Source organism: Zootoca vivipara, chromosome 14 (genome assembly GCF_965207765.1).
Source record: "Zootoca vivipara chromosome 14, rZooViv2.hap1.1, whole genome shotgun sequence".
Taxonomy (NCBI): Eukaryota; Metazoa; Chordata; class Lepidosauria; order Squamata; family Lacertidae; genus Zootoca; species Zootoca vivipara.
The window spans coordinates 22,438,387-22,463,695 of NC_142597.1; the positions used below are offsets into that span (position 1 = coordinate 22,438,387).

Consider the following 25,309-nt stretch of genomic DNA (forward strand, 5'->3'; position numbering starts at 1 on the left):
TACAAACATAATTGGTTCCGGAAGTCTGTACTTAACCTGAAGCATACTTAACCTGAAGCAAACTTTCCCATTGAAAGTAATGGAAAGTGGATTAACCTGTTCCAGACGGGTCCGCGGAGTACTCAACCTGAAGCATACTTAACCCGAGGTATGAATGTAATTGGTTCCGGAAGTCCGTACTTAACCTGAAGCGTACTTAATCTGAAGTGAACTTTCCCATTGAAACAAAATAAAAAAAATCCTTCAGTAGCACCTTAAAGACCAACTAAGTTTTTATTTTGGTATGAGCTTTCGTGTGCATGCACACTTCTTCAAGTGCTCATACCAAAATAAAAACTTAGATGGTCTTTAAGGTGCTACTGAAGGAATTTTTTTATTTTGCTTCGACTCAGACCAACACGGCTACCTACCTGTAACTTTCCCATTGAAAGTAATGGAAAGTGGATTAATCCTTTCCAGACAGGTCCGCGGAGTACTTAAACTGAAAATACTCAAACTGAGGCGTACTTAAACCGAGGTATGACTTTTACTTCAATCCTCCCACCTTTTGCAACAGCTATCAAAATTTATGGCTTAGGGGTGGAGGCAGAAATGTTGGCTTGGATCCCAAATCAGCCCCCCAGCCCAAATTGGGGGTTAGCCACATCATCTGTGTGCCTTCCACCCTTTAGAGTTGGAGGTGATTTATGGCCCATAAACCCATTGTGCCTTTGTATTCTCCTCCTTGGTATGCTCCCCCATGCTGCTTCCTTTTCAAAAAGTCCCATTTTATGAATCACTTTGATTCATTTTTATATTACCTTATTGTTCTATTTACATGGTTCATAATTGCTTCCATTTTGCCTCTCCATTCCTTAGATTACGACGACGGGGGTCTGTTTTGTATTTCCATTGCTTCCCCCTTAGCCTGGATGTCATTTTGGCTGGACGCACAGCATATTACTTTGCTTCGATTCTTATCTCTTTAATTAGATTCGTATTCCTATAGGCAACGAGGACTTTGCTAGGATTAGTAGGACCATTTTTGCAAGACTCATCTTGCATTGAAGACATCCATACCTACCCATTTTTGCTAAAGGTGTGTTGCCTAATATACCAGTTATTCAAATATAGGTAGCACTTGGCAACTCTAAATGTTATCTTTCCACCCAGCAGTTATGAAAAGCTTGGGTTCCGGTTTCCCATCATTTGATGTTTAATGTGCATTAAGTAATCGTGTTGATTTCAGCATTATTCCAAACTGATATCTGCGAGTAGAGAATAGAGGAATGGAAATACAATGTATATTTGGGTTTGAATTCATTTTAAAAGTAGTTTGAGTTAAGACCATATTGTACATGTTGTACAGCAATGTACAACACAGGCCAAATAAGTCAGATTTTTTAAGGGGGCACTGCAACTTTGACATGCACACTCCTATGCTCAGAAATATTTTTTCCTAAACTCAGTGGGACTTTCTCACAATTATAAGTGTGCTTTGGATTGCAGCCTCACAGTATATGAAAAGAGTTAATCACTTGAAATGCTGGTTACTTGCTGTACAGAACAAGCAAGATTTTTCATTTTGATAAATCATCTTCATTTTAACTAATGGAGAGATAAATTAATCTCTCCTTACAGTATTTGTTTCCACAGAACCTCAATGTTCTCTTACTCATCATTTATTCTGGATCAATTTGACTGCCTGTGAGCATCCCAAGGCACCGTTCATGTGCTGCCAAGGAGTCTACGTATATCAGCCTATTAAATAAATATATTTCTAAAGCCTTCTTTGTTCCTTCCCAAGATGCTTCCTGCCCACCTTAAATGGAATAACCACTTCTCCACTAGGAAGCAATTCTCTGTGGCAGTTCCCTCTGCTGCACCAACTGTAATCACTCTGGCCTTGCTAAGAATTATGGGAAAGCAGTCAAGGAGAAATGCTTAATCCTTTGCCATTGCTAAATCGTCACTAAATTGGAACCTTTTCATGAGAGAGAAAAGGTGAGGTGTGCATACTTCGGTACATCAGAAGGTATCACCTCCAGTACAGTCACAACTTATTTTTACTCCAACTGAGTGAAGTGTCAAATGTTCTTGGCCTCTGTTCATGGAATTGCAACATTTAAAACTTCAAGATGCAGTTCTGAACAGGAAATGTTGTATCATTGAGTAATCCTGTAGCGTTTCCTTTTTTATCTAGATATAATCTTGCATCACAGCTTCAGAAAGTGTGTGTGTGCGTACACACACAGAGAGAGAGTTTCTGTCAAGCTTTGAAAGGATATTTAATTGTTTATGTTATTTCAGCGCGCGCTTGACAGGTATGGCCTCTGTGTATGGATTCAGTCTCTGCAAAAGCAAAGACAAAAATCAGAAAGGGAAAACTGACTCACTTGGCTCTGTGAGCCCATATTTGGAAATCTCACATTGGGTGCAGCACCGTGATTGATACTTTTTCTGGAATCTAGGTTTTGCAAACAAAAGAGACTAGCTGCTTGTGACAACATCTGAACTGTCTTCCTGCATTGCAGGGGGTTGGACTAGATGACCCTCCAGATCCCTTCTATTATTCTACTGAGGTATACGAGTGGGTCTAGAATGATTCGCAAAAGTTTGCTCCTGAGGAGCGGTTATTCAGAGTGTAAACTGTAATAATCGTAGTCACAATACACTGTAGTAATAATAATGAAAATTGATTCTGCTAGATTTCCAGGAGTGACTTTTGCGTCATGTCAAAGTTCAATTATAATATGGAAGTTAACAGTCGCCGAAGCATTGGGGAAACAGAATAAATCACAGTGTGAACACAGCCTGTGAGTTGTAAGCCCATCCTACCCCTACTCAGAGTTGACCCATTGAAGTTAATGGGAATGACTAACTTAGAATAATTCATTTCAGTGGATCTACTTTGAGTTGAACTTAGTTGACTATAACCCCGTATTTGGATGACTTTGTATGATTTTACTTTTTAAACTTATGCCAATAAAGGGTAGTAGTAGTAATAAAAGTGATTACTTCTAATTTCTAGTGTCTATTGTCATAAAAAGGTAAAGGGGCCCCTGACCATCAGGTCTAGTCGTGTCCGACTCTGGGGTTGCGGCGCTCATCTCGCTCTATAGGCCGAGGGAGCCGGCGTTTGTCCGCAGACAGCTTCCGGGTCATGTGGCCAGCATGACAAAGCTGCTTCTGGCGAACCAGAGCAGCGCACGGGAACTCCGTTTACCTTCCCGCCGGAGCGGTCCCTATTTATCTACTTGCGCTTTGATGTGCTTTTGAACTGCTAGGTGGACAGGAGCTGGGATCGAACAACGGGAGCTCACCCCGTTGCAGGGATTCGAACCGCTGACCTTCTGATCAGCAAGCCCTAGACCAGGGGTTCCCAGACTACGGCCCCCGGGCCGGATGCGGCCCAATTGGCCTCCCAATCCGGCCCGCGACGACCCCCGCCGCCCGCTGCCGCCGCCCGCTCTTACAGCGCACAGCGCGGCGGCGATCTTCCAAATCGGAAAAAATCGCCGAAAATCCTTTGTGTGCATGCGTATGGGCCTCTCCCGACCCAGAAGAGGTCATTTCCGGTGCACTTCCGGGTCGGGGGAGGCCCATACGCGTGCGCACAAGCAATTTTCGACAATTTTTTCCAACCGGGAAGCGCGCCCTCCGGCCCGCTGCGTGCGCACTCCCCTGCCCTCCGGCCCAAAGCCCGGTAAGTCTGGGGACCCCTGCCCTAGACTCTGTGGTTTAACCCACAGCGCCACCTGGGTCTATTGTCATAGGCACTTCCATTTGAATTGAAAAAGGAGGGGTGCATCACTGTTTCAATGCACTCATTAAATTATAAAACAGAAAATCTGTTTAAAAGTTTCTATTTATCCCAGGTGCATTCAAAAGGACCACAGTGCAGTTTTAAAAAATGAAATAAACTGAAGGCAGTCATTTCCCAAAATGTAAGTGATATAGTTGCCAACTTACTTCTTCTTTCATGGCTCCTGTGTCTCCGGCACACGGGATTTCAACAGACAAAGCTTATCTTGGCATGGAGCTAAGGGACGGTGGAGAAATCCAATTCAGACTGCATTTAAAGGTGAGCCTACCTGAATTGGTGCTTTCCAAAACAATACAGAGAGCAAAATACAATCGTCAAAACTCACACTTCTTTGAATTTTGCAATGCAGTTCGCAGGCCAAGTAGTGTGTACAAAAATGCATATACTTGGGGTGAAGTATGCATAAAAATGCATGTGTTCATGAAAATAACATACAAAACAGCATAATACTGAAGGAAATTGCTTTGCAAAATCTGTATATTAGTTAAATTGCATTCACACACACATATATATCAGGGGACAGTTGGACTAAAATAAGGAGGTATTTTCTTGAGAACATTTTGTTGTTATTGTTAATTGCAAACTGATGTGGAAATGTGAAGAACTGACAACTGGGAAAATGCGAGAAACTGAAATAGGCCGATTCATCCACCCGTATCTGGAGTGACTAGCTTTCCTGGTATGTGTTTGCCAAACTGCAGTTTAAAGCCCAGGATCCAGGCTGATTCTAAAAATTGGCAGTCCTGGGGTAGAACTCTTTGCTCCTGGATCCTGTTCAGGAAGATTGGAAGGTGGGGGTCCACCACAGCTACCGGTACCTACAGATGTGTTGTAAATGTGCAAAGCTTTGCCTTCCCAGGATCTCAGGACAGTATTTGGAATTCGGCCACATCACACGCAAGATATTTTTTTAAGAAGCTATTTATATAACGTACACAATCTGTAGCATCAAAGGACTTTAGACTCTCTATATTCTTTTTTCCTTGAGGGTTAACTGCATGCTTTTTTGGAATGTGGGTAGTATGTGCCATCAAATAAGCGGGCACTGGCGTTGGTTATGGGGAGGAAAACAGGAAAGCGACTTTTACCTTAACTTGATACCGTTTCTTTGACCCACACAGCGCAGGAGGCGGGGGCAGAGAAGGGAAGAGAGAATCTGTTGCAATGCAACAGAAAGCCTGTTGTTTGGTAGTTAGATCCAGATGTAGAAATTGTTCCCAAATACAATACAGACTCGGGAGGAGCAAGGGAGGGACATGAAACACATTCTCTCTGCTGCAACAGCCCTTAGGTTTAGGAAAGTAGGAACACTGGAAACTGCCTTACACTAAGTTGGACCATTGGTCCAAGTAGAAGAGGAGGAGGAGGAGGAGGAGGAGGAGGAGGAGGAGGAGGAGGAGGAGGAGGAGTTTGGATTTGATATCCCACTTTATCCCTACCCACAGGAGTCTCAAAGCGGCTAACAATCTCCTTTCCCTTCCTCCCCCACAACAAACGCTCTGTGAGGTGAGTGAGGCTGAGAGACTTCAGAGAAGTGTGACTAGCCCAAGGTCATCCAGCAGCTGCATTTGGAGTAGCAGGGAATAAAACCCGGTTCACCAGATTACGAGTCCACTGCTCTTAACCACTACACAATGGTGGTGGTGGTGGTAGTAGTAGTAATATATTTTTACCCCACCCACCTGTCTGGGTTTCCCCAGCCACTCTGGACGGCTCCCAACAGAAGGCTAAAAACACTTCCCTAAACAGGGCTGCCTTCAGGTGTCTCCTAAAAGTCAGATAGTTGCTTATTTCCTTGACATCTGATGGGAGGATGTTCCACAGGGCGGGCAGCACTACTGAGAAGGCCCTCTGCCTGGTTCCCTGTAACTTCGCTTCCCGCAGTGAAGGAACCGCCAGGAGGCCCTCGGCACTGGACCTCAGTGTCCTGGCTGAACGATGGGGGTGGAGACACTCCTTCAGGTATACTGGGCTGAGGCTCAGTATTGCCCACAGTGGCAGTGTCTCTCTGAGGTTTCAAAAGCAGGACTCTTTCCAAGTCGTACCTGGAGATGCTGGGGATTGAACTAGGAGCCTCCTTCATACAAAACACTGAGCTGTGGCCCTTCAGGTTTCTGCAGGCTGACTTGTAATATGTGCAGATGGCTCAGCCCCTAGAAGAATTAAAGTGGACAAACTTATGGGGCCCTGCAAAAGATCCCACCCCAGTATTCATTTATTGGGATATGGGAATCTGTTGGGCGATTGGTACATCTAGCTCAGTATTGTCTACACAACTGGCAGGACCTCTCAGGGGCTTCCAGGCCTTACATGGGGATGCCTGAGATTCTCTGTTCACAGCGCCTCATTATATATCAGCTGGGTGTCTGGGGCTAATGGGGGCTGTAGCCCATAACATCTGGAGGGCAGAAGGTTGGCAAAGCCTGAATTTAAAAAATAAGAATGCTTGGCTTGATTTACGTTCTGCTTCCTTACTTTTACCGCATCATTTGTGGCCATACATGAGTTCCACAAGTCATGGAGCTGAAGACAATCTCTCTGGTGTGCTTGCTTCTTACGCATGTCTGAAACATCCCTGTGTGCCCAGGGTCTCATGCAGACTGGTCCCTCAGTATCTACTCAGAACAAGATCCCACTTATCTCTCTGGTGGCCAAATGCCAGGGATGGGCAGGGCTAGAGATAAAAGTGGGTAGAGCAATAGATGCCAATTTCGCATTTGTATGGTAGGCTATAGTTCCTGCACACCATCAAGCATCCCTCTCCATCCTCCAGCCAGACAAGCTAGAAGCTCTTTCTGAGTGCAAGGACAAAGTCCAGCCAGGCAAAAAAAAAAATTCAAGGAGTGTGTCAAGCATCACTGGCAAGGGTTGTACCCTGAGGAGAGGCTGCGTGGTTGAGGAGAGGGTGTAACCTGGGTAGAATCCCAAGGGCCAGATAGAAAGGTCCAGATTTGGCTCCCTAGTCCGGAGGTTCCCCACCTTGCCTTCACCTCAGTTGAATCTCAAATGTGCTGCGTACTAAGCATCTGTTTTGCCGTCACTGAGCTGTGGGCCCCTGCCGTTTTCCAGATGCAACTTCCTTCCTTTAATGAAAAATAAATTTGTAACAAAGGGTTCTTGCAGCTCTGATTGCTTCCCACTGTTTTAACTGTATGTTCCTATCTCTTAAAACGCTTACATGGAACATCCCCAAACAGGAAAAATAAAATAACTGGAGACTGTACGTCGCTCCTGCTTTGACTTTGTGTGGGAAAATTCGCCAAGAGGAACGAGATTGTTCCACGGCCAGTTAGCGATCAACGTGGCTTCATAGGAACACAGGAAGCTGCCTTAAACTGGACAAGGGCATCAGTCCGTCTAACTCAGTATTATCTACACTGACTGGAAGCAGCTTTCCAGGATTTTAGGCAAAAGTTTTTTCCCAGCCCTACCTGGAGATGCTGGGAAATGAACCTGGAACCTCCTTCATGAAGAGCAGATACAGACTTTCCCTAAATGTATACTTTGGCCTTCGTAAGACAGGAGCAAAAGAATTTGCAATCCTGTGAGCTAAAAACTGAACATTGCAAGATCCTTAAATAACTCAAATCATAGGTGCAGGGCACAAATTTGTATATACCAATTCATGTGCAAAGATGCAAATTTATGCCCTTTTGCAGAGAGAAAACTGCCCTGTGTGTTTTCAAAGAGAATAGAAATGAGACAGTAGATCTGGGAGCCCAATGCAAAAGGCTCGGTCCCCCCAGGACTAGAAAAGTTCTGAACTCAGTACTCCCTAGTCAGGTGGAGCTGTCCCTTGCCTGAAACCCTGGAGAAATGCTGCCAATCAGGAGGCGGTACTAAGGTAGATGGACCACTAGTTTGGTTTAACATGAGACAACCTCCTGTGTAGTATTGGACTCTAGGTGGGAAGCTGAGTGGCAACGTGGTGCATAGGAATGCCCTGGTTCTCACTGAACTCAGGAGGGGAAACAGTGAGGTAGATGGAGCACAACCTCTTGCAATTCCACTGCCTGAGGCAGGTGCTTCATCCTGCCTCATGTGCAGGCCAGATCTAGTGACCTTTCCAATGTGGTGGGACTCTGACTCCCATCAACCCCAGCTAGCACATCCAGAGGTCAGGGAGGATGAAAATTGTGGTCCAACATCTGGAGGGCATCCTGTTGGCTACCTCTGGCAGGGGTGGTGGTGTAAACGGACATAAGAAGAGCTTGCTGGATCAGGCCAATGGCCCATCTAGTCCTGTGTCCTGTTCTCACGGTGGAAAAACAGATGCCAGCAGGATACCTGCAAGCAGGACCCGAGCACAAGAGTGTTTTCCTATGCTCCTGGCAGTGACAAATGTATGGTACTTCCCTCCATGTTCACAGATGGTCTGCCACTGAATACCATTTGCTGGCGAACCACAGCAGGAGAGAATGCTCAAGAACTTAAGAAGAGCCTGAAGCATCAAATCCAGCCATTCTATTTCCGCAGTGGCCAAACAGCTGTCCCAATGAGAAACTTGCAAGCAAGGAGCCCAGCACAAGAGTGCTCTCCTCTCCTGTACTTTTCAGCAACTGGTATTCAGAAACATTATTGCCTCCAGCCATGGAGGTAGAGCTTAGCCATTGAGAGTCTTATCTCAATGAATTTGTCCAATCCTCTGTTTTGTTTTGAATATATATATATTATTAAAGATTTCTTGGTTTACAAAAGTATATGCAATGTCTCTTTTTACAAGTTACATTTTTCTACGGATCAGTTTCATTTGTTGAGACATTAGTGTTACATTGGGAAGAAAAGGGGGAAAGAGGTGGAGGGGGGCATGGTGAGTAGGACGGTGGGGTCGGGTGGCAATGCTTCTATTCTATTTAGTGTATGTGTGGGGTTTTGTGTCAGTGTCACTTGTGTGGGTTCTCTTTACTACCGTGTTTCCCCTTTTTTAATACGTAGTCAGAAAGTAAGCCATGGCAGGGTTTTTAACCATTTGAGAGCTATAAGACATACCCCGAAAATAAGCCATACTTCCGCACCAGCTAGCAGGACCCAGCATGCCGGCCGCGACAGGAGGAGGAAGCCTGCCGGGTCGGGTCAGTGCCCGGAAGCGGCGGTGGCTGCTTTAGTGCCAATAAAGCGTGCAGCAGTGCCGCACGGAGCACCAGCCAGCAGGACCCAGCTCCTGCAATGCCGTATTTGCTTGTTTAGGGAAGCTTTTAATGTTTAATAGATCATTGTATTTTAATGGCTTGTTGGAAGCCGCCCAGAGTGGCTGGGGAAACCCAGCCAGATAGGCGGGGTATAAATAATAATAATAATAATAATAATAATAATAATTCCTTTTGTGTGGAGAGATCTTGGGGTTGGCCTAAAATGTGGTTCATTGTCTTTGATTGGTTGTAGTGAAATTTGTTTTCATGTAAGTGGGGTGGGTGGGTGGGTGTTTTTGGATCAGGTTAGCCAAATTGATTCAAATGCTGTTGGCAGGTTCTTGTCGTCGTCTTGTTGAGCTGTATATGTGATAAAGGTAACCATCCGGGTGAAGGCATCTTCTTCTATTTGTCCCCATGTCAGTTTCAGTTTGTTGGTTGGTTTTTCTAAAAAGGATGTTTCTCATACCATTTGATACTATTGGTCTCTCCAGTTTCTGGCTATGATGCTTCTGGCTGCTGAGAGTAGGTGGCCATCCAAGTTTGTGGTGGTCACTGCCTCTTGTGGGAGTAAGTTCCGCAGTTTATGCATTGCATGAAGGAGACATTTATCTATGTCCCACATCTTCCAACATTCAGCCTCATCAAAGGCCCACAAGCTCTTACTATTCTCCATCCATTTTCTCCATGTCATGTGTAGTTTTATAGACTCCTATCATATCACCTGCTACTCACCTTATGAATGATGCTGTAAACTCAACATTGTAATTTTGTTTTGTAGCGGGGAAATCCCACAGTATCTTTTTCTAAAGGGGGGGGAATGAAGGGGAGGGGGGAAATGAAGGGGAGGCGGACTTTTGGCTGAAGTTTTGCATGGATGGTCTTGATTAAGGGAAAGATGATCACAGGAAGCCTGAAACCAACGGTGGCGGCATGTGCGTGCAAGTGCTAAAGTTCGTTCAACTTTTTCTTTCTTTCCACTCCAGTTTTATTGCTTTCGCATTCGCTCTCCTGCTGGGGTGGGGAGCTGCACAGGCGCTCCTGCCCTTTCCAAGGCGGGGGAGGCAGGCAGGGGGCGCATGTCTCTTTAAGGCAGGTCCCACGGCGGGTTGTTATGCTGGAGAGTGAAGGAAGTGACGGGGCGATTGAATGAAAAGGAGAAGAAAAAAAAGAGTAGAGAGAGAAAGAGAGAGCGAGAGAAGTAAGTAAGGGGGAGCTTGGAAGGGGAGAGAGAGGAAGGAGAGGCGAGGGCCGGCCGGCAGCAGGAACAACGGGAGCCGAGGCGAGGGCAGCAGCAGTCAGCATCCGAGCACCCCTGGCAGCCGGGCGGGGCGGAGCGCAGCCGCAAGAGGACTTTCCCAGGAGTAGACCTCCCTCGCCAGCAGCCCATGCGGTGTCCGGCGGAGGGCAGGCAGCACCGCGAGGGACATCCAGGGGCTCGAGGGGGCGCCAGTGCAGGGGAGATTTGCCCCCGACGAGGGGATAAGGAGACGGCAGGCAGTCAAGCCAGGAGCCTCCGCCAACTCCAGGAGGAAAGTTACAAACTTTGGGAAAGTTTCTCTCCTTCTTCCCGGACGGGGCGGGGGAGCTGCGGAGAGCGTGATCGGGACTCCGGCCGGGAGGGGGGTCTCTCTTAGAGGGTGTTTGGATCAGTCTCTCTTCCCTCGCCCTCAATACCCCCACTTTCTGCTGGAGATGCTCTGCCAGGGAGGAGGAGGAGGAGGAGGCTGGCTCCGTTTCTTCTTGACGGCGCTGCTCTGGCCCCAGCCTTTGCCCTGGGTGGCCGCGGCGTCGGGGGCCCCGTCGGAGCTGCGAGTCCGCGTCCGGCTTCCCGATGGGCAAGTGACGGAGGAGAGCCTGCAGGCGGACAGCGGGGCGGACTGCGTCACCCTGGAGCTCCGCAAGGGCGACGGCACCCTCATCACCCTCACGGCCGACTTCAAACAGGTGCGGGGGCGCACGCGGGGGTCGAGGGGGGCACAGGAATTGTGGCTTGGGGGGGGGCTTTTTTCTCCCCGCCAGGAAAAGGTGAGGGTCTTTCCTCTAAGGTAAGAGGATGAACGGGGGGAACCAACTGAAAAAGGATGGGGTTAATAGATACACACCCACCCACCCACCCAATATTCTGATATATTTAGCGCATTGTTTAAATTTTTAATCTCCCCCTTCCTCCAATGAGCTGAGGGGAGCATCTATGGTGTGTGCCCCTCCCTCTGTTTTATCTTCACAGCAGCCCTTGGAGGTAGGTGCATAGCTGTCAAGTTCTCCCTTTCTTTAAGGGAAATTCCCTTATGCTGAATAGGCTTCCTTACAAGAAAAGGGAAAACTTGACAGCTATGGGTAGGTCAGACTGAAAGAGTACTAGATATCTGAAGGCCTGAGGGGGGGAAGGAACTAATTCTAGTCCTCCCGATTTTATCCTGGTGGCCTTCACATCTCTGAGTGCCTTGCCTATAGTGACTGTGGGAGATTCATAGGCTCTGCAAGGATTTGAAGTGGTGCCTCAGTGAACTCTAAGCCTCAGTTTCTACCCACTAGGCTGAGGTGGACTGAGAGCTTTCAGAGGTGGGTGGGAAGTTTTAACCTCCAGGGTAAAGTGCAAGACAAGGGAAAGGAGCCAATCCCTTTGGTCGGAAGGCAGTAGGATCGACTTTATATGTGTCTAGAGGAGTCTTTGGCCTCATCCAGGAGGGCTCTTCTTACTTTATGTCTTATTTCTGAGAAACAGTGTGTTTCAGCTTGGAGATTGCTTCAAAGACAGCATCTGCATCTTTGATTTCCCAACCAATGGCAGAGGTGCAACGATCACATCTGCTCATAGTGTTCTGGGTTGTTTTTTTTATGGAGTTGGCTCCCAGACATCAAAGGCTAGTTCATTCATTGCACATGCATGCAAAAGCCACACGCATCACCAAAGCCCCCTCTCACGCCCTACGCCCTGAGATAGCTCACTCTCTCTGAATAAAGGGGGGTGGGGACCAGGATTTGGCCTGAGTAGCTTGAGGATATATCTAACATTAAACGTAAGTGCCCAGCTGGATCAGGGAAGTGGCCCATCTAGTCCAACATCTGGTTCCCACAGTGACCAACCAGATGCCTCTTCTGGAAAACCACCATGCAGGACCCAAACACAAGAGAATTCTCCCCTTCTGTGGTTTCCAGCAACTGGTATTCAGAAGCATTACTGCCTGTGGAGTAGAGCAGAGCGATCACAGCTAGTAACCACTGAGAGCCGTACCTTCTATGAATCTGTCCAATCCTCTTTTAAAGCCATCTAAGTTGGTGGTTAAATCACAGAGCCTAGGGCTTGCCAATCAGAAGGTCGGCGGTTCAAATCTCCGTGACGGCATGAGCTCCCATTGTTCGGTCCCTGCTCCTGCCAACCTAGCAGTTTGAAAGTACATCAAAGTGGAAGTCGATAAATAGATGCGCTGCTCTGGTTCGCCAGAAGCGGCTTTGTCATGCTGGCCACATGACCCGGAAGCTGTACGCCGGCTCCCTCGGCCAGTAAAGCGAGATGAGCGCCGCAACCCCAGAGTCATCCGCAACTGGACCTAATGGCCAGGGGTCCCTTTACCTTTACCTAAGTTAGTGGCCATCACTGCCCACTGCAGAAGTGAGTTCCAAAGTTTAACTATGTGTGGCAAGGTCCTTTTCCCCCTCTGTCCTGAATCTTCCAACATTCAGCTTCACTGAATTTCAATGAGACAGAAATTAACAGCTAATATGACTTTTAGAAGACATCTGAGGGCAGCCCTGTACAGGAAAGTTTGATGTCTTATTGAGTTTTTACAATTTGTTGGAAGCCACTCAGAGTACAAATAAAATAATAATAATAATAATAATAATAATAATAATAATAATAATAATAATATAAAATAATAATAATAACAGTGTTAGGAGAAAGACAGAAAAAACGTTTCTCTTTCCCCATTCCCCATCTTATGCATAACTGTATACACTTGCACCCTGTCACCCTTACTAGCTGTTTCTCTAAACTAAAAAGTCCCAAGTGGTGCAAGCCTTTTTTTTTGCAGATTTCCTTGAGGCAGTTGGTTGGCTGTTAGAAACAGAACTTCAGACTGGAAAGACCTTTGGTCTGACCCAGCAAAGTTCTCCTTATGCTCACTGAACTGCAAGAGATAGCATGCACATGTTTGAACAGAGACTGCATCTTACGGCTTCCATGTGCAACAGGCGCTTTCCGACCCACATCAGCTACTTGAAAATGAAGATCAGTCCTGATTGAAAGGCTCCCGCAATGGAGTAATCGCTGTGCGGTCAGTGACACAGCCCCAAACAACTGGCTCGCTTGTGCTCTGGGTGTGGGAGGCGAGGAGCATCTCTCTGTGCCCCAGCCATTGTTCTTTCCTTATTAAGCAGAGGCGTCTGTAGAGCCCTGCCTCCCCCCCAACCCAGCCCTGAACGGTCCACTGTCTGGAATATGGTCCCTGGTGTATTTTGCAGTGGCCTACATTACGCAGTGGAATGGAGCAGATCAAAGAGACTCCAGCCTGGGAACTCTGGTCACTGATATCTTCTCATGGAGGGAGAAGCTTGCAGGATGGGTGGAAGGGTAGGAGTGTTTATAGAGGATCTTTAACTGTGATTTCTGGCATTAGGCTTGCAGAAAGAGAGGGGAGTGATCCCATGCAGGCCTCCACAAAGTGATGCACCATGCAAAAGCCTCTTTCCCCCCTTGTTTGTGGAGGGAGAAATCTCAGATGGATAGGGTACAAGAAATAAACTGTTGTTGTTGTTGTTGTTGTTGTTGTTGTTGTTGTTTTGTGCTTTGGAGCAGGCAGACTTTTGCTCCAAAGTCCAGTAGGCAATAGAGAACATTTCTCCCTTCAGCCTCCAAGTTTTCCTGGCAGGGGAGAGTTGCAGGGAACCCAAATTAGGACCAGCAAGTAAACCAAAGCAAGCTGTGGGGGCTCCCCTCTGCTCCACCACCACACTGTAATCCCAGGTCCAGGTCCTAACTAGATCTGTGTCAGCTTAACACAAGGGATGAGGAATTCACAGGCTGTTGTTCGACTCCAACTCACATCATCCCTGACCCATAGCTGTGCTGGCTGGGGCAGATGGCAGCTGGAGATGCAGAGAGTCACAGATTCCCCCATCCCTGCCTTAAACAAAGCAAGTTAGGAACCAGATATGGAATCTGGAGGTGGAGACGTAGCTGGGAAGGTGCAGTGAGGGAGTGAGACTCTGCCTGGGTGGAATATAGATTCAGGGACCTTGCCCCATGTTGTAAGGTGGGCATCCCCATCCAGGTGCCTTTTGGACTTCAGACCAATAGCTCAGTTGGCTAGAGCATGGTTCTGATAAAGCCAAGGTTGCAAGTTTGATCCCCGAATGGGACAGCTGCATATTCCTGCATTGCAGGGGCTTAGACTAGATGATCCTCAGGGTCCCTTACAACTCTATGATTTTCATGATCCCTGCCCATGGATCATGCAGACTGAGGCTGGTGGGAAATATAATTCAATATATGGAGGGTAACTGGGTGGCAAAGACTGTTTTAGACAGTCCTGCTCTACAGAGCAAGCCAGACCAGCTCTGACTAAGTTTTATTTTATTTTTTTGCAGCTTTCTAAGTTTCTATCTCTCACATTCAGCTTTTTTTACTGAGGAGAGATTCAGCTTCTTTAGCTAGAGATGCAGAGGACTGAACCTGTGAGCTTTCCCATGCACCATACGTGCTCTGCTGCTGAGCTGTGGCCCTTCTCTAATTGTGTTTAACCTCCTTTTAAAAGCATCCTGGGGCTATGGGTTCCACTGGTTAACAGTGCATTGTGTGAAAGCAATGTCTTTTCAACACCTTGAATCTCCTGCTGTAGCTCTCACCAAGATATGGTCCTTCATAAAATTAGCCTCTTTAGGTGCCATCGGTCCACTGAGCTTAGCACTGTCTAAACTGACTGAAAGTGGATCTTCAGGGTTTTCAGTCTGGAGATGCTGGGAGGTGAGCCTGTGACCTTCTCTGTGCAAACTATGTGCTCTGCTGCAAAAATAAAGCCCTTCTTTGCAAGAAGAAAGTCTGATAAACACAGGGGTGGTAGTGGGAAAGAATGGAAGAATGTGCCTGATTATCGTGTTCTGTTACTTTCTTGTCCTTCCCTGTTGAGGTTTAGTAGGTCCTGCCTTACTGGTTGCAGGATGTCAGCTGAAGTGGAATTGAATGCTGAATTTAACTTCCCCCAAATCTCAGTTTTCATTTTGTTGACAAAAAAGGAAGTTCCTAGCCCTTATAACTGTGAATATGCTAGAAAATGTGCTGGCAGTGCTTGGTGAATTCAGAAGCCAGAATTCACCAAGCACTGTTGGTTAATTCATCCCAGGAGATTTATTAATAACCTTTTGCACTGTCAAAAATTGCCTAGAATAATGCACATGTTGCTTCTCCTTGTTCTGTCACCACAAGAACCCTGCAAATTGTTTAAGCTGAGAGAGATTCACCAAAGGTTTCTTGGCCAGCTTAATGATTGAGTGAGGATTTGAACCTGGGTCTCACTGGGCAGCCTAGTCTGACACTGTTACTGCAGTACACTGGCTATCCTAGGTCAGGTCTTGCCCTTCCCTATGACTAGCAAAAGAAGAATTAGACAATGGGGTAAAGAAAAGTCTATTTATGGGAGGGCGAAGCCTCCTCTTTCTTTTGTATCTATAAGAATCTTATGTTTAATCCTTGGCCTCCCCCCCCCCCCCCGCGACAAATTTGGAAATATCCTTTTGCCATCTTTTGAGGCAATCATCCTTAACCACCCTCCTAGACCTTAAATTATATTACGAGGCTGCATGTTTGGTTTGGATCAGGGACTGGATAAAACTGGAAAAGGAAAAAGCATTAGATTTGGAAGGACATGACAATAGATAAAGATGACATGCATACTTATGGTATGGGAAAGGGAAAGTACAAAAGGATTCTACAATCATATAATTAGGAAATCATTAATGAGAGTGTGGAAAAGATACAAGGATTTATTAGAACAAAAAACACCTTGGTGGCTATCACCAAAAGAAGCTTCATTACTCAAACCGCTTGGCAAAAAGGGAAAGTGGCCTACATATAGAGATTTATTGAAAGACCAAGAAAGAAAATGGAAATTAAAAGACTATGAAGAAATTAAAGATCATTTTCAGAGTTTGTTGTGTTACAGACAATTAAATGAGATGTTTAAGGAGGATAAAAGAAAACGGGTTTACAGTAGTTATACAATTTCTAGGTTTCAAAATGAGGTTATAGAAGAAGACGTGAAACTACTGAAGAAAGCATACAGCATTCTGCTAGAATGGGAAACGAGACGAGGAGGTCAAATCGGTTGTGATTAAATGGGCGCAAGATATAGGATATAATATACAATTTGAGGACTGAGAAAAATTGTGGAAGGGAGATTTTAAATTTACAGATTGTTCTCTTTTGAAAGAGAGCTATATGAAAATGATGTGCAGATGGCATATTACACCAGTAAAAATGGCACAAATGTACAAAACCGGGACAAACATTTTTTGGAAATGTAAATAAAAAGAAGGTACTTTATATCATTTGCAGTGGGAATGTAGAGAAGTAAAAAAAAAGAAAAAGGGAGATGATATATAATGAATTGAAAAAGATGTTTAAAATGACATTTGTAAAAAAAAAACAGAAGCATTTTTGTTAGGGATTCTAGGACAAAACCTGCCAAGGAAAACAAAGAAGTTATTTATGTATGCTACAACAGCAGCAAGAGTCTTGTTAGCACAAAGATGGAAGAATGAGGAAATCCCAACGAAAGAACAATAGCAAGAAAAACTGATGAGCTATGCGGAGTTGCCAAAGTTGACATATAAACTACGTGAGAAGGACAACTGTGACCTCAAAGATGAATGGGAACTTTTTACAAATTATTTTAAAAGACAACAAAAGGGCTTGGACTCCTTGGCAGGTTTTGAATAAACATCCACAATTTATTAGTAGAACACGTGATAGATAAGGCAATGATATGTACAATTTTATAACATGCAGAAAATAATATGTACAAACAAACCAAAGAGGGGAGCTGAGGGAAGTCCTTAGAGCAGGGGTCAGCAACCTTTTTCAGCCATGGGCTGGTCCACCATCCCTCAGACCATGTGGTGGGCCGGACTATATTTGGGGGGAGGGAATGAATGAAGTCATATGCCCCACAAATAACCAGAGATGCATTTTAAATAAAAGCACACATTCTACTCATGTAAAAACACCAGGCAGGCCCCACAAATAACCCAGAGATGCATATTAATGTAAAAACACGCTGATTCCCGGACCGTCCGCAGACCAGATTGAGAAGGCGATTGGGTCGCATCCGGCCCATGAGCCTTAGGTTGCCTACCCCTGCCTTAGAGGGGGAGAGGGGGGGAGAGGGAGGGATGGGAAGGGAGGAAAGCAGGGGGGGTTGTAATTGGCTATGTATTGGAAATTTATATTGTTTAAAAAATCTTTTTTCTCTAATAAAAATATTTTTTTAAAAAAAGAAAGAAAGAAAGAAAAGTCTATGTATAGAAAAGTAGAGCAATCAGGCACATATTATTAATTTGCATAGAATGATACAGGCTGGAGAATTTAGCTTTTGGTGTCACAGAATTCAGATTACTAATGTGCAGTGCACATATGTCATGATGAAATATCTTTGAGTAACTTGTGGTCCCTTATATAGCTTGTCTGCAAGTCCCTCAAATTGTCTGCTACAAGATAAGTAATAATGGAAAGCCCCAAAGAACCCCCCCCCCGCCCCCCAGAGAGGGCTACCTGCTGTGTTTCTGCAGTAATTCTTTCTTATCTCTGCTATGACCAGGGTGTTCTGGCCCACTTCTGGTGGGACCTCCTCCCCCACCCCCATTCTTTGTTTGGATTCTTTCAAAGAATGCAGCACCAGGTAGGCATGGCTATTAACCAGCAAGGCCCTTCAGCTGCCCTTAAGCAAAGGATCATGCTGAGAATTAATCAACACAAGTCAATTACGCCTCGACCATTGCTCTATAACTTTGACATACATGGGTGGACCATGCAGATCTTATTAAAAACAAGTAAACGAATGAGAGACGTGGCTCCTCTGCTTCATTGTAACTCAATTGTTTGTATTGTATATGCAAGTGGTGGAGATATATACTGTATGGAAATTGTAACGCCCTTAGGTCTTAGACCTGGCCATTTATTCTTTCTAAAGCACTGTGCACATGAATAGTACACTGTTATTGGTGACACTGTTATTGGTGGCAGTGGTGGTTACAAATGAGGCTTACCACAAAAAGTTGCAGCGTCAAGTTCTGCTTTCCCCCCATCCAGTTCTCATTTCTCTCCCTAGTAGCACCACTTTTCAGCATTCAGCTAGCCATCGGTGGCCAATGAGCATGCTCAGCCCTCATTGGACAGCTCCTCCTTTTAAGATTTCGCTTGTAATTTTGCATACTTTGGGATTCCGGTTCCTTGGGATTCCAGTTTCTTGGCTATCTAAGGCTCAGCATTTGGAGAATGGGGTCACTATTGGAATATACGCAATGGGGACTTCACAGAGATAATTCAGTTGTTCTTGTAAGCCCTGCCAATGGATCCAAAAAGACTTGTCTTTTATCTTGGGAAAGCAGATCCTTTCCTTGCACCTTTTGAAGCTTCCTCTGGTTTCACAATTTGCTAGAAAAACTTGGCATCTTGCTGCTTACACCTCCAGCCTCACTGCGCATATGGAGCTCATTATATGGTTCTCTGGGCGCCCACATTTATCAAGGGTTACAATCTGTGAGCCATGGACCCCTGACCTTTATTCCTTTATCGCCCTGCATTCCCAGATGTGAATGAGATCCCAATACTCCAGCCAAAATAGATGTAATGCAGGAAACCCATGATGATGTTCCACAGGGGCCATTTTTGAAAATTAATAGAAGTCATAGGGACTGGGACTACAGCACAGAAGGAAGAGGGTGTTAAACTCTTTCTTCTCCTCCCATTCTAAGCTGCTCTTTGCCTGATGGGGAGATAACCTACAAGACACGTACAATAAGGAGTGCCAGCTTGGCCCTGTGACCGTGAGTGCCTGAGACTGTGGGTGCCATGCAGTGTGCATGGCCCTGGCATCAAAATTTGTGGCTGCCTGGCCCCTTCATGGGGAATTTTGTGAGTGCTCAGGCATGCAGGGCCCCAGAGAGCTGGCACCTATGCATACAGTAGAAAAATAGGAAGCTGCCTTATACTGAGTGAGACTCATGGTCCATTCAGCAGCAGTGCAGGGTTTCAGAGCAGGGTTCTCTCCCAGCCCTGCTTGGAGCTGCTGGGTATTGAACCTGGGACCTTCTGCAAGCAAACCGGATGCTCTAATTGCTGAGCGGCAGCCCTAGTATTTAAGATCAAAAGATATTGGCGTTTGACAATCCTAAGATACCTCTAAACTTTCCTCTCTGGGGAAATGACAAAAAAAAATTGGGAGGAAGGGGGTGAGTTTAATGAGGAAAACAAATTGCATGGGGAAAGCGTTAAATGGCTTTCACACCAGTTTGACCTAGTTCGTTCTTCCCTCCAGTTACTGCTATTCTTTTCTCTTTTTTTAATGTAAGCAGGGATTCTTATTGCAAATCTCCTGCACCACATCTCATTTGGCTCTCAGCTGGGCAGACCCCCTCCCCCAAGTGTCCCTATTCTTCAGGGACAGTCCCAGATTTACAGAAGCCACCATGGTTTCTGATTTGATCCTGGAATGTCCCGTTTTTCCTTAGGATGTCCCTATTTTCATCAGAGAATTGTTGGAGGCTATGCAGTGGCAAAGGACTCTACATGCTCCGGCGCACTGTTGCTGCTTTGTATACTGAGTGGCCTGTAGGGAGGACAGGATCTAGGTCTCCACCCTGTTGATGAGCCCTTTCCAGGGCAGTCTCGAGCAGGTCACGTGCCCTGGCGCTGAGGGGCGGAGATCGCTCAGGCGCCCCCGCCCTCGCAGGGTGCAGCATGGCTTCCGCACGGCTTTGCCGCGCAGCATCCGGCCTTCCGGCCCCACGCCACTGGGACTCTACCTAGAGCCAGCCCTGGCCCTTTCTTTTAGATGCTGGATTTAAGAGCAGTCCTACTGAATCAGACCAATGGCCAGGCTAGTCCAGCATCCTGTTCTCACAGCAGCCAACCAGAGGCTTGTAGAAAACTCTCAAGCAGCACACGAGGACAACAGCACTCTCCCCTCCTGTGGCTTACTGCCTCCAACCAAGGAGACAGAGCAAAGTTATCATGGCTAGTAGCCTTTTCTCCTCCATGAATTTGCCTGATCCAGGTTGAGGACCATCACTGCCTCCTGTGGGAGCAAGTGCTCTAGTTTAACTATGTGTTGCTTGAATAAGTTCTTTCCTTTATCTGCCCCGAATCTAGTCTTACGAGAGACGGAGAAAAACTTCTCTCTCTCTCTCTCTCTCTCTCTCTCTCTCTCTCTCTCTCTCTCTCTCTCTCTCTCTCTCTCTAATTTTTATTAAGTTTTCTGTTTTACAATTTAAAATACTCCTTTTACATCCTTAGATATCAATGAGTTCCCTCCTTCTCTTTCCATGGTTCATTTTACATATCATAAATTCCTGCATATTTTACAAAAACTATACCATTCAGTATTCCATTATTGCTTCCATCAAAACATGTTTACACTGTTAAATATATCTTAATGCTGCCAGTGTTCTCAGCTGTACGCAATTATTTCCCATATATTCAATAAACGTTTACCAGTCTTCTTTAAATGTATGTTCTTCTTGTTCTCTTGTTCTATATCAGGCATCCCCAAACTGCGGCCCTCCAGATGTTTTGGACTACAATTCCCATCATCCCTGACCACTGGTTCTCTTAGCTAGGGATCATGGGAGTTGTAGGCCAAAACATCTAGAGGGCTGCAGTTTGGGGATGCCTGTTCTATATGTTAAATCTGCGAGTTGTGCATATTCTGTCAACTTAAGTTGCCATTCTTCTTTAGTTGGGACCTCACTCGTTTTCCATTTTGGGGGCTCACAAAACATAGGCCGCAGTCGTAGCATGCATAGAAAAACGTTTCTCTATCCACTTCCTCCATGCCATGAATTGGGGGGGGGGGTTGCACTTGGTCATGTCACCTCTTATTCACCTTTTAGCACTGACTCCCCTGGGGATTCTCCTATATTAGATCCAGCCCTTGCCTTTGTGTCTGCCCTACACAAAGATATGTTCTTAGGCAGAGACAAGGAAAGGGAGGGTCCTTCTGGAAGAAAACCATGTGAGCTCTAGCATTCCCAGATGTTCGTTCTTTCCATTATCCACCCTTCCGCACACAAAGAAATGCCATTGAATTCCACAGCACTGGTCTGGTTGCTCCAGAATCCTCTTTGGATCTGCTTAGCTGAACATGAGCGCCATTGACAGAAAATGGGTGGAGGAAGCTGCTGAAGGATGTAGGATGTAGCTTCCACAAACTCCCACCCACTTCGACTAATTTATGGAGTAGAAGGCTATCTCTCTACCAGTCATGCTCTGCCTGCACGGTTGGAAGGCAGTGATGCTTCTGAATGCCAGTTCCTAGAAACCACAGGAGGGGGAGAGGTCTCTTGCGCTTGGGTCCTGCTTGCAGGTTTCCCATTGGGGCATCTCATTGTGCATAGGATGCTGGACTAGATGGGCCATTGTTCTGATCCATCAGGTTCTTCCCACGTTCTAGGAGAGGTTTTCTGCAAGGGTACCTGAGGGTGGGCATCTGCAGGAAGAAGTTCTACCTTTGGGGAATACTGATTCTGACTCGGGTGAAGAACCCCTTTGCCATCCCAAAGCCTTCATTCTCTTCTGGGCGACAGCCTGAGGGCCGCATGCCAGCAAAGCCAGAGGCAGAAGAAGTGTGCTGCCAATGTGAATTTCACCTTTGTACCATAAGCTAGTTTCTACACACCACCTCTCTGTGATCCATCCAGGGTGGCAGAAGATGTGATCGGAGTTCAAGGACATATGCCAGGCAGGCAGAAATACTCGGGGAGCAAAGCAGTACCAGCAAGGGGGTGTGACCTAGGGGAAGGGAAAGTTCTGAGGGCCAGATGGAGCGGCCTCAGGCCCCAGAGATCCCCCACCTCCTGGTGTATGCCACCTTAATGGTTGAGCTGCTTATTCTTCTAAAGTTCTACAGGTTGGCCGCTGAAGTCCCCTGAGCTGAATCCGGCCCATGGCAGGTTTCCAGTTAGCTTTGGGGTTGCTGCCTGCTGTTTTTTCTTGGGTGCAGCCTGGATAAAGCTTCCTGTGTATTCTAAAGGTGGTATCTCTGCTTTTTCCAGCTTTGCGTAGCAGCCTAGCCCAGTCAGCGTAAACCTCATGCCAATTTCAAAACTGTACTTTGCCCCTTTTATAGCAGCAGAGAAGAGCACTTTAGCCTGGCTGCGTCCTGTTTGAGGAATTGAAAGTGAAAGAATTTCTGCAATCTTTGTGGCCTCCCACTACTCTTGACCTCAACTTGCGTTATCTTGGCTTGAGACTCTTCATTCATCCCAGAGAGGAGGGAAAGAGATGCCATCTAAGTGCTGGGAAGTGGGGGAGGGTCTGCAGCTCAAGCAGTGTTTAAAATTCCTAGGTGCTGGGATAGACTCCAAGGCACCTTTGTGGTGTAAAATTGCTGCGCCCTGGCCTGAGATCAATTCTTGCCATTTGTATAGCAGTTCAGGATCTTCAGCATGTTTGTAATCCTTGCAACAGTCCTATAAAGTACAGGTGAATTGAATCCTTTTCGGCTTGAGGGCCACATAACCTTTTGGGTGACCTTCCAAATGCGCGCGCACACACACAACACACACACACTCCTCTTGATCCTCTATCCAGGCAAAAAAGAGGCATTATTGGAGTTCCAGTGCACATTCCAGGCTGACAGAACCACTCAAGGAGAATGTGAAGCAGGGCTGGTGAGGGTGTGTGGCCTGAGGAGGGAGAGGGTGTAGCCCAGGAGGGGGCACGGTCTAGGGACAGTCTCTGTATGTTGCAAGTGAGGGCCTCCACTCCAGCGGAAGAGCATCTTATCAGGAGGTCCCATTCTGCATAATTTAGGAACTGAATTCCCTCCCGTTATACCCTCCAACATTTCTCCGATGAGAATAGGGACATCCTATTCAATAATAATAATATAATTCTATTATTTCTATCCTGCCCAACTGACTGGGTTGCCCCAGCCACTCTGGGTGACTTCCAACATATATAAACACAAACTTAAACATTTAAAAAAACAAAACTTCCGTATACAGGGCTGCCTTCAGATGTCTTCTAAAAGTTGTATTGTTACTTATCTTCTTGACTCGGGGGGGGGGGGGGTCGCATGACTCTATACCCTCCAACATTTCTCTGATGAGAATAGGGACATCCTAAGGAAAAGCAGGACATTCCATGATTGAATCAGAAACTGGGACAGCTTCTGTAAATCCAGGACTGTACCTGGAAAATAGGGACACTTGGAGGGGCTGTGTTAAGTGTTAGGCAGCCACTATCTCTCTTGCTTTTTTTTTTTGGTGCCTACTGGATATCATCCTCTTCCAAAATGCCTTTTAAGTAGAGATCTTTCCCAGTCTGCATCAGCATGGGGATTGTTTTAAAGGTATTTTATTGTTTTGTTGCTTGCTGATGACACACTGGGCTACTTAAGAAGGGTGGGTTATGAATCATAATAATAATCATAATAATGCCTGCATGGTAGTTTAAGGTAGCGATGGAAATCCTGTGGCCATTTAGTTGTTGATGGACTACCGTATAACTAACTCCCATAATCTCTGGGAGGTTATGTATTTATTATTTTTATTCCATTAAATGTATGCACTCTCCTTAGTGGTTAAAAAAACCCAAAACTCTCCTAGTGGTTTATCATGAAAAACACACCAATTAAATTATTGGTAAAAACACTTTAAAAAAAAAGACAACCCAACCATTTTAAAGCATTCAAAAAAATTAAAATTGGCATTAAAGTAAAAAACAAACAAACCACAGATTAAAACATACATAAACATTCTATGTATCTTTGTAAAGGTAAAGGGACCCCTGAACATTAGGTCCAGTCATGGACGACTGGGGTTGTGGCACTCATCTCGCTTTATTGGCTAAGGGAGCTGGCGTACAGCTTCCAGGCCATGTGGCCAGCATGACTAAGCCGCTTCTGGCGAACCAGAGCAGCACATGGAAACGCCGTTTACCTTCCCGCCGGAGCGGTACCTATTTATCTACTTGCACTTTGACGTGCTTTCGAACTGCTAGGTTGGCAGGAGCTGGGACCAAACAACGGGAGCTCACCCCGTCGCAGGGATTCAAACCGCCGACCTTCTGATCGGCAAGCCCTAGGCTCTGTGGTTTAACCCACAGTGCCACCCACGTCGGATGTATCTTTGTAGGCTTGCCTAAACAAAAATGTTTTAGCAGGTGCCAAAAAGTGTACAGTGAAGATTCCTGCGTGATGTCAATAGGCAGGGAGTTCCAAAGTTTCTTACAACTGTGGAATGGGCATTATGTGACTGAGGCAGATGGGAACCCAACAACATCTTGGACCACAGTTTCCCCATCTCTGCCTTAAAGCTTGCCTGCTTCTGTGTGAACCTGTTCATTTGCTGTGGTCCTCTTTGCACCATTGCTCTCTGAGAGGGAAAAGAGGCAATTTGGGATGCACAACGAGGCGGTCCGGAAGTTTCAAGGCAGGTTCTCAGCAGGAATAAACCTGGTGACGTTAAACATTAGCAAATTTATCACACGGTTATTAAGGTATATATTTCCTGCAGGCTGTGTTTGAGGGCAGGCAGGGGCACAGTTTGGCAGAATATTGCTTTTGTTATCCTGTGGAGCAACCGTGCAGATCGACACAGGGTTGCATTTTAATTAAGCACATCTTTTAAAGGGGGGGGCAGCTTTCCGTAGGGAACATTTTGAGTTCAAATAAACTTGAAACCTGAAAATGGTGTTGCTGCTTGGAAAAGTGGTCCCCCAAGGCAGGGGTCATATCCTGATCCTTCAATGGCAATGAATTTCTTGGTGTCCTTGTGTCTGAACCCTGTTATCTCCAGTTTGGGCGTGTGTGAGAGAGAAATTATATCAGATAGGACCTTGTTTACATCTAATGTTAAGCCCATGAATGAGCAAACATGCAAGACGTTGGAGATAGGACCTCAAGCCATCCCCCCCCCCTGGGTCATTTTTATGTTGTGCTAAGCCATGGTGTGGCTTGGGGTGTATTGTCCAAAACCTGTTCCATGGTTTAGCTCTCCCAAATCACAGTGTTCAAAGATCCTCCAAGGATCATTTAGTCCAACCTATGCAATTCAGGAACCACAGCTAAAAAAATCCCTGATAGATGGCCATCCAACCTCTGTTTAAAACTTCTCCACTGAGGTAATCTGCTCCACTGTTGAACAGCTCTTGACA

General features: G+C 46.0%; 1 protein-coding gene across 1 annotated transcript in view; it reads left to right on the forward strand.

Moving 5' to 3' along the window:
• Positions 1-9,838: 9,838 nt before the first annotated feature.
• OAF (out at first homolog) overlaps positions 9,839-25,309 on the forward strand; it is a 28,962-nt gene continuing 13,491 nt past the window's right edge. Inside the window, exon 1 of the mRNA XM_035140190.3 lies at positions 9,839-10,881. Coding sequence (XP_034996081.2) covers positions 10,630-10,881 — 252 coding nt within the window. The 5' untranslated portion in view covers positions 9,839-10,629. The remainder of the gene's footprint in view (positions 10,882-25,309) is intronic.